We start from the raw sequence: 14,987 nt of genomic DNA, 5'->3' as shown, positions 1-14,987 counted from the left end.
ATGTTATTTTGTCTAGTAAAAGAAAAGTATGATATATTTATCTCATGCATGTTTGTAAGTTAACTTACTAACTACTTAATTGGGCATTTTTTTCCATTAAATATATTTGCAGAGTTAATTATCGAAGATTATTATTTCTTTAATTTTTCCCGCATTATGAAATGTTTCTCAGTATTTATTAAAAGCTTGATTGGTTTGATTTTTTTGTCAGCTATTGAACTCGTTATTCAGGGAATATTTTTTAAGACAGCCAGATTTTGATGATTATTATAGAAAATGTCCAGAATAATTTTGCTTATGTGTGATATTTGACCAAGTAAAGCAATCAAGAGCAGTAACTCTTCTATGTGAGTTGTTTCCCTTGAACAAAAATGTATTTTATACTGTTCTTGGTAAGGGACAAACACTCTTAGATAAACAGTTCATTGATAGACATTGTTGTTTTTGCTAGGATATAAATATTATATACATATGTGTGGTGCATATAATTATTTTTCTTTATACATTTTTTGTTAACAACAATAATGTTTGGTAGAAAATATACATTTTATGATTGTATTTTATACTACAGGTAATATAATTATGTTTGTTTGAATACATATGAAACATGTATAAATAATAATAATAATTAAGTACAGTTTATATTGAATTAAATTTGATAGTCTTAAGCTTACATAATTTTATATTAATATTTATTTTTTAACAAGGTACATTTGTAAGTATTAAGTCAACAGGGTATTTTTGAAAAGCCTTTTTATTGCCCCAGCATAATGATAGATTCATGGGTATACTAATATTTTTCTGTCTCGTCCGGGGACAGTTTTAACCTTGGTCATGACAAAGTTGTCCTATGAGCATCAACTTTCATACCACTATGTTATCCTTTATCTTTTTCACGTCTTTCACAAAAAATGGTGAATGATTTTAGGGAATGAAAAGAATAACTGGAATAAGAGATCTCAGTGATACTTTGAAGCTTTACTTTTTTGTTTCTTTTTTATTTTAAGAAAAGGATTGATTATGGATATCTATTTTATTATATTTTATTAACTGTTTAATTTCAAGAGGGTAAATAAAAAATTTGATTTATTGTGAAAGGGATTTTTGAAAAGTGCTACAAGTATGTACCACATAACAGATTCAAACAATAAGTAGCTTGAGTAGGGTTTTTGTTGTTTTTAATGAAATACAGAACTATTGGGAATCTAGTGCAGGGTATATGATTCATACAATACATTTTCTACCAGTGAGAGTGGTTTACTACAGTGAAACTTGTTCTTGTTTGTTTTGTGCTTTATACTAACACTTACTTCTAGTGTGGATAGAAGAATGTTGAAAGAATGAGAGATTCTTTAAACTGTTATTTTATGAGAAAACTATGGTTGTAATTTTTTGTATTTTATGTTATTTGTTATATAGATGCTAGTCAGATATCTATAACAGCGCTGGCTTGCCTCTCTATTTTATCTTCTGTTGTCTTTTAAGAAATAAAGTTACGATAACCTTGACATAGAGTGACTTGTTTTATAATATGTTCCAAATGATTCACAGTCACAAACCTCAACCACTTGATCATCAGAAACCTTAACCATTCGGCCATCAGAAACCTCAACCACTTGGCCATCAGAAACCTCAACCACTTGACCATCAGAAACCTCAACCTCTTGGCCATCAGAAACTTCAAGCACTTGACCATCAGAAACCTCAACCTCTTGATCATCAGAAACCTTAACCACTTGGCCATCAGAAACCTTAACCACATGGCCATCTGAAACCTCAACCACTTGGCCCTAAGAAACCTCAACCATTTGGCCATCAGAAACCTCAACCACTTGGTCATCAGAAACCTCAACCACTTGGTCATCAGAAACCTCAACCACTTGACCATCAGAAACCTCAACCTCTTGGCCATCAGAAACTTCAAGCACTTGACCATCAGAAACCTCAACCTCTTGGTCATCAGAAACCTCAACCACTTGGCCATCTGAGCCTCCAACCACTTGGCCATCAGAAACCTCAACCACTTAGCCATCAGAAACTTCAACTACTTAGCCATCAGAAACCTCAAAAACTTGGCCATCAGAAACCTCAGCCATTTGACCATCAGAAACCTCAACCATTTGGCCATCAGAAACATTAGCCACTTGGCCATCAAAAACCTTAACAACTTGGTCATCAGAAACATCAGCCACTTGGCCATTAGAAATCTCAACTACTTGACCATCAAAAATCTCAACCACTTGGCCACCAGAAACCTCACCTATATAGCCACCAGAAAGCTCGACCATTGGGTAATCAGAAATGTCATCCACTTGGCCATCACTAAACTCAACATCTTGGCCATCACATACCTCAACCACTTAGCCATCACAAACCTCAATTACTTGGCCATCAGAAACATCAACCACATGACCATCAGAAATCTAAACGACTTTGCTATCACAAACCTCAACCACTTGGCCATCAGAAACCTCAACAATTTGGCCATCAAAAACCTCAACCACTTGACCATCAGAAGCATCAGCCACCTAGCCATTACAAAACTCAACCATTTGACCATCAAAAACCTCAACTATTTAGCCATCAGAAACCTTAACCAGATAGCCACCACAAACCTCAAACACTTGACCATCACAAACCTCAACCACTTGACCATCACAAAACTATTTCGCCATCAGAAAACTCAACCACTTTGCAATCACAAACCTCAACCATTTGGCCATCAGAAACCTCAACCACTTGGCTATCAGAAACCTCAACAACTTGGCCATCAGAAATCTTAACCATTTGGCCATCAGAAACCTCAACCACTTAGCCATCAGAAACCACAACTACTTGGCCATAAGAAACCTCAACCATGTTGCCATCTGAGCCTCCAATCATTTGGCCATCTCAAAGCTCAACCATTTGACAATCCCAAAACTAAACCACTTGGCCATCAGAAACCTCAACCACTTAGCCATCAGAAACCTCAACCTTTTGGCCATCAGAAACCTCAACCACTTGACCATCTGAGCCTCCAACCACTTGGCCATCTGAAACCACAACCACTTAGCCATCAGAAACCTCAACTACTTAGCCATCAGAAACCTCAACTACTTGGCCATCAGAAACCTCAACCACTTGGCCATCTGAGCCTTCAACCACTTGGCCATCAGAAACCTCAACCACTTGGCCATCAGAAACCTCAACCACTTGGCCATCAGAAACCTCAACTACTTTGCCATCAGAAACCTCAACCACTTGGCCATCAGAAACCTCAACTACTCGGCCATCAGAAACCTCAACATCTTGGCCATCAGAATCTTAACCACTTGGCCATCAGAAACCTCGACCACTTGGCCATCAGAAACCTCAACCACTTGGCCATCAGAAACCTCAACTACTTTGCCATCAGAAACATCAACTACTTGGCCATCAGAAACCTCAACCACCTGGCCATCTTAGACTCCAACCACTTGGCCATCAGAAACCTCAACCACTTGGCCATAAAGAAACCACAACCACTTGGCCATCAGAAAACTCAACCACTTGGCCATCAGAATCCTCAACCACTTGGCCGTCAGAAACCTCAACCACTTGGCCATCTCAGACTCCAACCACTTTGCCATCAGAAACCTCAACTACTTGGCCATCAAAAACCTCAACCACTTGGCCATCAGAAACCTCAACCACTTGGCCATCAGAAACCTCAACCACTTGGCCATCAGAAACTTCAACTACTTTGCCATCAGAAACATCAACTACTTGGCCATCAGAAACCTCAACCACCTGGCCATCTTAGACTCCAACCACTTGGCCATCAGAAACTTCAACCACTTGGCCATAAGAAACCACAACCACTTGGTCATCAGAAACCCCAACCACTTGGCCATCTGAGCCTCTAACCACTTGGCCATCTGAAACCTCAACCACTTCGCCATCAGAAACTTCAACTACTTAGCCATCAGAAACCTCAACCACTTGGCCATCAGAAATCTAAACGACTTGATCATCAGAAACCTCAACCACTTGGCCATCAGAAACATCAACTACTTGGCCATCAGAAACCTCAACCACTTTGCCATCTTAGACTCCAACCACTTGGCCATCAGAAACCTCAACCACTTAGCCATCAGAAACCTCAACACCTTAGCCATCAGAAACCTCAACTACTTGGAAATCAGAAACCTCAACCACTTGGCCATCTAAGCCTCCAACCACTTGGTTATTTTAAACCTCAACTATTTGGCCATTAGAAACCTCAACCATTTGGCGATCAGAAATCATATTCACTTTACCATCACAATACTCAACCAATTAGCCATTAGAAACCTCAACAACTTGACTATCACAAACCTCAACCATTTGGTCATGAGAAACCTCAACCACTTTGCCATCAGAAATCTCAACCACTTTGCCATCAAAAACCTCAACCATTTGGCGATCAGAAATCCTATCCACTTGGCAATCACAAACCTCAACCACTTAGTCATTAGAAATCTCAACCACTTTGCCAAAAGAAACCTCAACCATTTGACCACCAGAAGCATCAGCCATTTGACCATCAGAAACCTCAACCACTTGATCATCAGAACTCTTCACCGCCTGTCCATCAGAAACCTCAACCACTTGGTCATCAGAAACCTCAACCACTTGGCCATCACAAACCTCAACCATTTGACCATCAGAAACCTTAACCACTTGATCATCAGGAACCTTCACCACATGGGCATCAGAAATTTCAACCACTTGACCATCAGAAACTATAACCACTTGGCCATCAGAAACTAAAACGACTTGGCCATCAGAAACCTCAACCACTTGGCCATCAGAAATCTCAACCACTTGGCCATCACAAACTCAACCATTTTGCCATCAGGAGTATCAGCCACTTGCAGACCTGGGGATGATAACATTGATCAGTAATTGATTTAATTACAATGACTTTCAGATTTTATTGTAATTGATTACAATTGATTACTCAGACTTGCCTCTGTAATCAATTAAATTACAATTACTTTAAAAAAGTAATTGATTGATAATTGATTACATTCCATGTATAACTATAAACAAAAGTTTCTTAATGCTATTTAATATATACATTATATACACAAAGGATTTCCAGCTCATCAACAGTCATTATTTTAACACACTTTTAGTTACTGTCACATCACTTTATCATATTTTAGCATTGCACTTTAGCATCATAAGTTCATGAAACCGTCTGTCAGTCAGACTGCATCTATCAGGACGGAAAATTTTACCCGCAATACTAAACAAACGCTCTACAGGGGCCAATGATGCAGGAATGGTCCTCAGTCTTCTTGGTGTAGGTTTCATAATGAACTCTCTGCAACAGAAATTTTGAAAAGTGTCAATTGTACAGTATGCTGTATACAGGTGTTAAAACATGTGTGAAAACAATACATTTTTATATGGGAATTCAAAGAGACAATAGACTTTACAAAGAAATTATCATTTTTTTTACAAACACTTTAATGATACATCAGTATTCATTATAATATAGACACATTGTCTATCACCTTACAAAATAACTGTTGCATATAATTAAAATATGGTAATATGCATCTGACATAAACTCTAGAATATACAATGTAAAGAAGTTATCTACATTGTTTGAAACTTTTTAAAACATGGTGTAACCAAAATATGTGAAACAAAATTTAACTTACCTTTATGTGGGTAATGAAATTTGAATGTGACTTAGTGTTTCCATTTATCTTCTTAGGGCACAATTTGCACTGTGCTGTCACATTTCCAGATGTTTCTTTAGGAAATTCAAAGACATCATATATCCAATTATTAGACATTTTGGTTAGAATACCAGCCAAACAATGATGTCTATCTTTCAGTTAGAATATGGTTAACTGTATGGATTAAATCTTATTTCTTCATTGTGAGTGATGTCTTAAAATGTCTCACTTGATATTTTACTACCTTAGTTAAACTGTAACATGTGAAATAAATCATTTGAATTTCAATAGTTTCATGTAAAATCTGAAAGTAATCAACATCAATCAAATTGTAATCATAATTACAGACTGAATTTAAGCTGCAATTGATTAATTACAATTAATGTAATCAGTTTTGAGCAAGGTAATCAATTACATGATGATTACAGTGTAATCATGTAATCAATTAAAAAATCGATGAATACGATTAGTGATTACCCCAGGCCTGCATGTGGTTGAGGTTTTTGATGGTCAAGTGGTTGAGGTTTCTGATGGCCGAGTAGTTGAGGTTTTTGATGGCCGAGTAGTTGAGGTTTGTGATGGCAAAGTGGTTGAGTTGTTAGATGGTCAAGTGGTTGAGGTTTTGATGGCCGAGTAGTTGAGGTTTATGATGGTCAAGTGGTTGAGGTTTGTGATGGTCAAGTGGTTGAGGTTTGTGATGGTCAAGTGGTTGAGGTTTTTGATGGCCGAGTAGTTGAGGTTTATGATGGTCAAGTGGTTGAGATTTGTGATGGTCAAGTGGTTGAGGTTTGTGATGGTCAAGTGGTTGAGGTTTGTGATGGCCGAGTAGTTGAGGTTTATGATGGCCGAGTAGTTGAGGTTTATGATGGTCAAGTGGTTGAGGTTTGTGATGGCCGAGTAGTTGAGGTTTATGATGGCCAAGTGGTTGAGGTTTGTGATGGCAAAGTGGTTGAGGTTTGTGATGGTCAAGTGGTTGAGGTTTTTGATGGCCAAGTAGTTGAGGTTTGTGAATGGCAAAGTGGTTGAGGTTTGTGATGGTCAAGTGGTTGAGGTTTTTGATGGCCGAGTAGTTGAGGTTTATGATGGCCAAGTGGTTGAGGTTTGTGATGGCAAAGTGGTTGAGGTTTCTGATGGTCAAGTGGTTGAGGTTTTTGATGGCCGAGTAGTTGAGGTTTGTGATGGTCAAGTGGTTGAGGTTTGTGATGGTCAAGTGGTTGAGGTTTGTGATGGTCAAGTGGTTGAGGTTTTTGATGGCCGAGTAGTTGAGGTTTATGATGGCCAAGTGGTTGAGGTTTGTGATGGTCAAGTGGTTGAGGTTTGTGATGGTCAAGTGGATTAGGTTTTTTGATGGCCGAGTAGTTGAGGTTTGTGATGGTCAAGTGGTTGAGGTTTTTGATGGCCGAGTAGTTGATGTTTGTGATGGCAAAGTGGTTGAGGTTTTTGATGGCCGAGTAGTTGAGGTTTTTGATGGCCGAGTAGTTGAGGTTTGTGATGGTCAAGTGGTTGAGGTTTTGATGGCCGAGTAGTTGAGGTTTTTGATGGCCGAGTAGTTGAGGTTTGTGATGGCAAAGTGGTTGAGGCTTGTGATGGTCAAGTGGTTGAGGTTTTTGATGGCCGAGTAGTTGAGGTTTTTTGATGGCCTAGTAGTTGAGGTTTGTGATGGCAAAGTGGTTGAGGTTTGTGATGGTCAAGTGGTTGAGGTTTTTGATGGCCGAGTAGTTGAGGTTTGTGATGGCAAAGTCGTTGAGGTTTGTGATGGTCAAGTGGTTGAGGTTTTTGATGGCCGAGTAGTTGAGGTTTGTGATGGCAAAGTGGTTGAGGTTTGTGATGGTCAAGTGGTTGAGGTTTTTGATGGCCGAGTAGTTGAGGTTTGTGATGGCAAAGTGGTTGAGGTTTGTGATGGCCAAGATGTTGAGGTTTGTAATGGCCAAGTGGCCAGGCCTGGGGTAATCACTAATCGTATTCATCGATTTTTTAATTGATTACATGATTACACTGTAATCATCATGTAATTGATTACCTTGCTCAAAATTGATTACATTATTTGTAATTAATCAATTGCAGCTTAAATTCAGTCTGTAATTATGATTACAATTTGATTGATGTTGATTACTTTCAGATTTTACATGAAACTATTGAAATTCAAATGATTTATTTCACATGTTCCAGTTTAACTAAGGTAGTAAAATATCAAGTGAGACATTTTAAGACATCACTCACAATGAAGAAATAAGTTTTAATCCATACAGTTAACCATATTCTAACTGAAAGATAGACATCATTGTTTGGCTGGTATTCTAACCAAAATGTCTAATAATTGGATATATGATGTCTTTGAATTTCCTAAAGAAACATCTGGAAATGTGACAGCACAGTGCAAATTGTGCCCTAAGAAGATAAATGGAAACACTAAGTCACATTCAAATTTCATTACCCACATAAAGGTAAGTTAAATTTTGTTTCACATATTTTGGTTACACCATGTTTTAAAAAGTTTCAAACAATGTAGATAACTTCTTGACATTGTATATTCTAGAGTTTATGTCAGATGCATATTACCATATTTTAATTATATGCAACAGTTATTTTGTAAGGTGATAGACAATGTGTTTATATTATAATGAATACTGATGTATCATTAAAGTGTTTGTAAAAAAAATGATAATTTCTTTGTAAAGTCTATTGTCTCTTTGAATTCCCATATAAAAATGTATTGTTTTCACACATGTTTTAACACCTGTATACAGCATACTGTACAATTGACACTTTTCAAAATTTCTGTTGCAGAGAGTTCATTATGAAACCTACACCAAGAAGACTGAGGACCATTCCTGCATCATCGGCCTCTGCAGAGCGTTTGTTTAGTGCTGCGGGTAAAATTTTCCGTCCTGATAGATGCAGTTTGACTGACAGACGGTGAAGCTAAAGTACAATGCTAAAATATGACAAAGTGATGTGACAGTAACTAAAAGTGTGTTAAATTGATGACTGTTGATGAGCTGGAAATCCTTTGTGTATATAATGTATATATTAAATAGCATTAAGAAACTTCTGTTTATAGTTATACATGGAATGTAATCAATTATCAATCAATTACTTTTTTAAAGTAATTGTAATTTAATTGATTACAGAGGCAAGTCTGAGAAATCAATTGTAATCAATTACAATAAAATCTGAAAGTCATTGTAATTAAATCAATTACTGATCAATGTAATCATCCCCAGGTCTGACCACATGCCATCACAAACCTCAACTTCTCGATCATCAAAAACCTCAACCACTTGACCATCATAAACCTCAACCACTTTGCCATCACAAACCTCAACTACTTGGCCATCAAAAACCTCAACCACTTGACCATCATAAACCTCAACTACTCGGCCATCATAAACCTCAACTACTCGGCCATCAAAAACCTCAACCACTTGACCATCACAAACCTCAACCACTTTGCCATCACAAACCTCAACTACTCGGCCATCAAAAACCTCAACCACTTGACCATCATAAACCTCAACCACTTTGCCATCGAAAACCTCAACTACTTTGCCATCAAAAACCTCAACCACTTGATCATCAAAAACCTCAACTACTCGGCCATCACAAACCTCAACTACTCGGCCATCATAAACCTCAACTACTCGGCCATCAAAAACCTCAACCACTTGGCCATCAAAAACCTCAACCACTTGGCCATCAAAAACCTCAACCACTTGACCATCACAAACCTCAACCACTTTGCCATCACAAACCTCAACTACTCGGCCATCACAAACCTCAACTACTCGGCCATCATAAACCTCAACTACTCGGCCATCAAAAACCTCAAATTCTCGGCCATCATAAACCTAAACCACTTGACCATCATAAACCTCAACCACTTGATCATCACAAACCTAATCCACTTGGCCATCGCAAAACTCAACTATTCGGTTATCTGAACCCCAACCACTTTCCTTTCACAAAACTCAACCAGTTGGCCATCAGAAACCTTAACCACTTGGCCATTAGAAACATCAACCACTTGACCATCAGAAATCTCAACAACTCGGCTATCAGAATTTTAACCACTTGGCCATCAGAAACCTTAACCACTTGATCATTAGAAACCGTAACCACTTGACCATCAGAAACCTCAGCCGTTTGGCAATCAGAAACCTCAACCGCTTGGTCATCAGAAACCTTCACTACATGGCCATCAGAAAGCTCAACCATATGACAATCAGAAATCTCGACCACTTGACTATCAGAAACTTAAACGACTTGGCTATTAGAAACCTCAACCACCTGGGCATCAGAAATATCAACTAAACTTGGCCATGCAAGTTCCATTAGAAGAATCTACTATCTAAATACATGTATGTTTTTCTCACAGGATGAGGTCAGAAAAATGTCATTGATTAGAACTGCGGATCCTCGGAAAATTTCCGCAGCTGTACCAACTGAGCTATCCGACCGCTTGCAAACCTTCTCTCTTATAAAATTGAAAAAGTCTTGTACCAGGACATTTTCATTTTAATAATAACAAAATTTACTTGTTGCAGATAAAACGTTAACATTAAATAAGACATTGATATTTGAAATATTTTTTTTTTATTTTTCTGTATTATATAATTATTATGACATTGGTCAAAAACTATCTAAAATCCAATATGGCATTAACAACTTATTAACAATATGGCAGTCTCAACAATATACGAAACATGATACAATACATTGATAATATAATTACATTATATCTGGAAATATACAATAAGTACATTTTTTTATGTTGCATAACAAAATAAGAGCACATCTTAACTAACTCTTTTCTATCTTCTCGATGAAAAAAATACATAAAATGGAACTGCACCAAACACATAAACAGATATATAAAATAAACATATATGCTGTTAATTATGAGATTGTATGGCATGACTAACAATGTTTTCAGTAATGATTTTAAGAATTATTTATCCATAGATTAATGCAAGTTTGAACATAGTTAAGATAATAGTTCATTTTTTACCTTTTCACAACACTCTAGAATAGAATGATGACAAAACAGTGGTAACATTTAATAAGATAAGCCATGTACAAGTGTCAGTCGAATAAAACCAACAACTTTAACAACCAGAGACTTAGATATCTACACAATTGTGTTAAACAACACTTATACCCTACTGACAATTTCAGGAAAATACCTTTTTATTTTGCAGGTCATTTTGATATTTTTAATATTTTTCTTTATGAAATGAGAAATAGAGATTTGAAGCTTGTAAGAAAAAGTAACTGTTTTGTTATAAGGTCCGTTTTACATAAGAAGTAATTACGTAAGCAATATAAACAAAAATACAATATGTACACTAACTTCTTAACACTAATAATTTAGGTTAACAACAAGAGATATTATATAAAATAATATAGTGAATATTACAATATTGCAAGCATATATGCTGTTTTTATTTAAAATTTGTCCATAAAGACAACCAGTCTTGTCCGAAAACGAAATAGACAAGAGATGGTCGATAGATATTACAACGGCACAAAATCACTGTTGCTATAAGTCATCGCACTCATATCATTCAATATACCAAAAAATCATGTCAAAATAAAAAAAAACTTGTTGCTTTCTTTCAAAATTTCTACATGCAATTTTCTTTCTGTGACATTTAAGAAAACATTTAGCCTGTTTTCTATATTATCTCGCTGTGTTCATTTAAAAATGTTTTCACTTTTTGCAGAATATTGAATTTCCAAGTTTTTGGTGTTTATATTACACGTTTAAAGTCTCTGAAAGTTTATAGCTGTGAAGGAAGTTACCATTTCTTTTATCTTCAGCATCACAACTGTAGTACACCATTTTTGTTTCCTCAGACCAACATACAGTATATGGTCTATTCAGACCCTGCAACACAATTTTCCCTGTTGAGCAGTCTCCTGATATTTCTTCTATAACATTTCTCTTCCTGTCACACACAAAGATAGTGCCATCACCTGACAGTGATATTCCTCTTGTCTCACCCATATCACTATAGCTTTCAATCACATCACCTTGCCAGTTTAATCTTATTACTGATTGCATCAAACGGTCAGACACATAGATAGAACATCTATTACATGTGACATAACATGGATTTTGGAAGATAGTTTCGCCTTCAATTGTTGCCAGTATAGTGCCATTCATATCAAGGATCTGGAGTTTTGCAGGACCAAGGTATGTCACAACAAGTTTACCTTGGTTACAGCTTATTCCATAACAGTGTCCATCCAGCATTATAGTGTTCTTCCTTTTAAGTTTGTTTGATGAGACTGATATAAACTGTATTGCTTGTTTATAAGGAAGGGTGACAGCAAGCTCAGTACTGGTTACTGTGGTGATATTCCATGGTGCATCATCTTTTTCATAACCTAGTTGTAGTTGTTCAGACACGGATTGACTGCTGGTATCCACAATCTTTACAGCTTTGTTATAGTGGTCAGTGATGACCACAAGGTCAGGAGTCAGCAAAGTCATTCCGGTAATCCAGCACGTTGTTTTATCTTTTGATGTCTTCACGCCGATTTCCCCCTGATGTGAAGATTGTCTGCACTTTAATTGTGCAGATTGAGATTTTATATTGATTGTTCTTTGTGTACCCAAAGACTTCTCTGTTTTAAGGAGATCTACTGTTGGCTGCTTTGCTTTAAATTTGAGTTCTTTGATAGCAAATGATGAAAGCTGCAGTGTTTTTCTCTCCACGTCTCTCAATGTTTTCTCCGCAAGTTTAAGTTCCATGAAGAGTTTATCAGCTTGTTTTGATGTGTTGAGTTGTTTGATGGCATCTGCTGATGTCTTCAGAGATTTGGTTATTTCTTCACATGTTGCTTCTACTGCTTTAAGTTGTTTGTTATTTTCTTGTTCTATGACTTTAGCTGCATCTTTCGTTTGCCTCTCCAGTTCATCCAATCTTTGGTTGAATTCTTGCCGAAACTTGTTTATGTCAGCCAATGCTCCTTTCACAGAGGTGTTGGATTTGTTTGTCATCTTTTTGACATCTTCTACAATCTGTTGATATTGGTCAGAAGTGGTATCTACCACTTTCAAGATAACTTGATATTCTTTACTGCCTATTATATCATCAGATATATCAGGTATATAATCAACTTCGCAGGATGTAGCTTGGTGTTCAAGGGTAACACAAACGCTGCAGAGTAATTCTTCATGATCATTGCAGTAGAACTTTATCATTTCTTTCTGATGTTTGCCACAGGGTGTGGTAAGTTGATCAGACTTGCCTGTATGGGTAGCTGTTGAGGGCTGATGCAAAACTTTAGGCATATTTGAACCTTTTAGAAGTGTATGATGTTTGGAATGTTTGTGTTTTTTATGGGCTTTATAGCAAGTCTTACATAAGTGTTCCTTGCAGTCAGTGCAATAACCATGGGCAGGAAGTTTAGTTCCTTCCTCATCACAAGGCTGGCAGTAAACTTTAAGATCTTCATTTGATGAAAATTGATCTGATGCTCTCTTTCCTTGGACAGCCATCTTTTTATCTAAAATGTAAATTGAAGTGTTTTGTTATTTTGTGAATACATAAATAGTTTAAACTTAACTAACTAGTTTAGTTCTACTAAAACATAGATACATTTAGCAACTTCCTTACTGATATATCTTTCTGTGGTAAAATTAGAGTCGTGAATATCTTGTAGGAATTATACCTTGTAGCTGGGATATTTGTAACTCGAGTTAATTAAATGTATGCTAAGAGTTGATATCATGGTATGATATATTCAATAGCTATTTAATCTTCATCTAATAGCGCTTGTAAAAATAATGTTATATTTTTAGTGCTGTAGCAATTACTATTATTTTCTATTCAGATGAAAAGCCTTTATATAAAATAGAGAAAAAAAGAATCCCCAAAGAAAGTCCAACACGGCAAAATTTATATAAAGAACTTGTTTGTCTTGACAAATTTTAAGATTATTTTTAAAACATTGAAATATTCAACCTAAAGTTTTATTTCAAGACTTTGTTTGGCACCTAAAGAAATTTTGTGTAGCTTTTAGCAAATAAAGCACTTAAAATCTGCCATGTGTTTGAAAAGTATTGATCTAGTTTTTTTGAAAAGCATTAACTATTTAAAGACTATTAGCCTTAAATAGAGAAAATAAGAATCCCTAAAGAAAGCCCCAACACGTCAAAACTGAAAATGTTGCAGATCCGGTTTGATTGAGCCTGTTCATGGACGGTACTGTCAAGTGCACACTACCGTCCAAGCACCCTAACACCGGCTTTTGCAGTATTCAACATTTACACATGAAATGGTAAAAAATCCGTAGATGTGTATCCGTAGTTAAACCTTATGTAACCAAACGTGATTTGCATTTACCGCCAGTATAAATCTCGTCCCTGCACTCTGAACAGGCTCCGTATTGTTGGTAGCTCAAATGTTTGTATTTTGATACCGAAATCCCTATATTTTGAAATGAGCTACTCGAAATTATACATAGGCAGCACAAAACGATTGCATAAACTTTTTGAGGATTAAAAGAAGAAAGAACAGTGTATCTTTAAAAAAAATCTATATTTATTGGATCAAATTTTCTTATAATATTTTTTTCTCTCGGCAACAGAGCATTTTTGTAATTAATGAAGAGTCACACAATTTAAAGTGGAAACTTAAAACTTAGATCGTCATGTTTTCAAACAGTTATTCATTCATATTTTTTATACTTAGATATCTACATGAAACATATTTTACCTTTAGTAATCCTTAAAATTTCTTCACAGGTTTGAACTCATCCACAGCATTTTTTATCTGATGAAATTATTTTGTAACTGAATCAAAATTTTTTTATACCGATATTTACTTCCTTTTCTTGCAACATTGATTTTATTATTTAAAGTTACGCTCTGTTACCCGGGTATTACCCGAGCTACTTATCAAGCGGACGGTAGATGAGCGACTGTTATGATATGTTTTTTTATGAGATTGGTTGATACATTGTTAGAGAATGTTTTCTATGTTAGCTTGTGTGTGTTTAGCTCTTCCTGATGAATTATTTAAATATTGCTATTTTTACCTCGGCCACATATGTGAGTGGGAACTCTATAGAAATTTCTTATTTTTCTTCTTGTCTTGAGCGTTTTTCTTAAAATTATTTTAACTAGTTCAGAAATAAGAATTACATAATTAGGGTCATGAGCTCAGTAGGCGAAGTTTTATAACTCTTTATTGCTTTGTGACAAAGTTATTCATATTTTATAAACACCAAAAAACTGATGCATAATGTAAAGCACCTGCTCATCCGCCCGTCAGCAATCTC

The 14,987-nt window shown here is 36.2% G+C and overlaps 1 protein-coding gene across 1 annotated transcript; it reads right to left on the bottom strand.

Annotated features, from left to right (window-relative positions):
* Positions 1 to 10,290: 10,290 nt before the first annotated feature.
* On the bottom strand, positions 10,291 to 14,987 carry LOC132734165 (uncharacterized). The gene is made up of 2 exons (XM_060720880.1): positions 14,423 to 14,987; positions 10,291 to 13,211 (listed from the first exon to the last, which is right to left on the bottom strand). The coding sequence occupies exon 2, from the start codon at positions 13,201 to 13,203 to the stop codon at positions 11,452 to 11,454; it is 1,752 nt and encodes a 583-aa protein (XP_060576863.1). The 5' UTR covers positions 13,204 to 13,211; positions 14,423 to 14,987; the 3' UTR covers positions 10,291 to 11,451.

This window comes from Ruditapes philippinarum, unplaced genomic scaffold, assembly GCF_026571515.1.
Source record: "Ruditapes philippinarum isolate M1 unplaced genomic scaffold, ASM2657151v2 ctg2475_1_1_1_1, whole genome shotgun sequence".
NCBI classification, from domain to species: Eukaryota; Metazoa; Mollusca; class Bivalvia; order Venerida; family Veneridae; genus Ruditapes; species Ruditapes philippinarum.
Note: the sequence above shows the minus strand (reverse complement) of the source record. Positions and strands in the feature narration are given on the sequence as shown.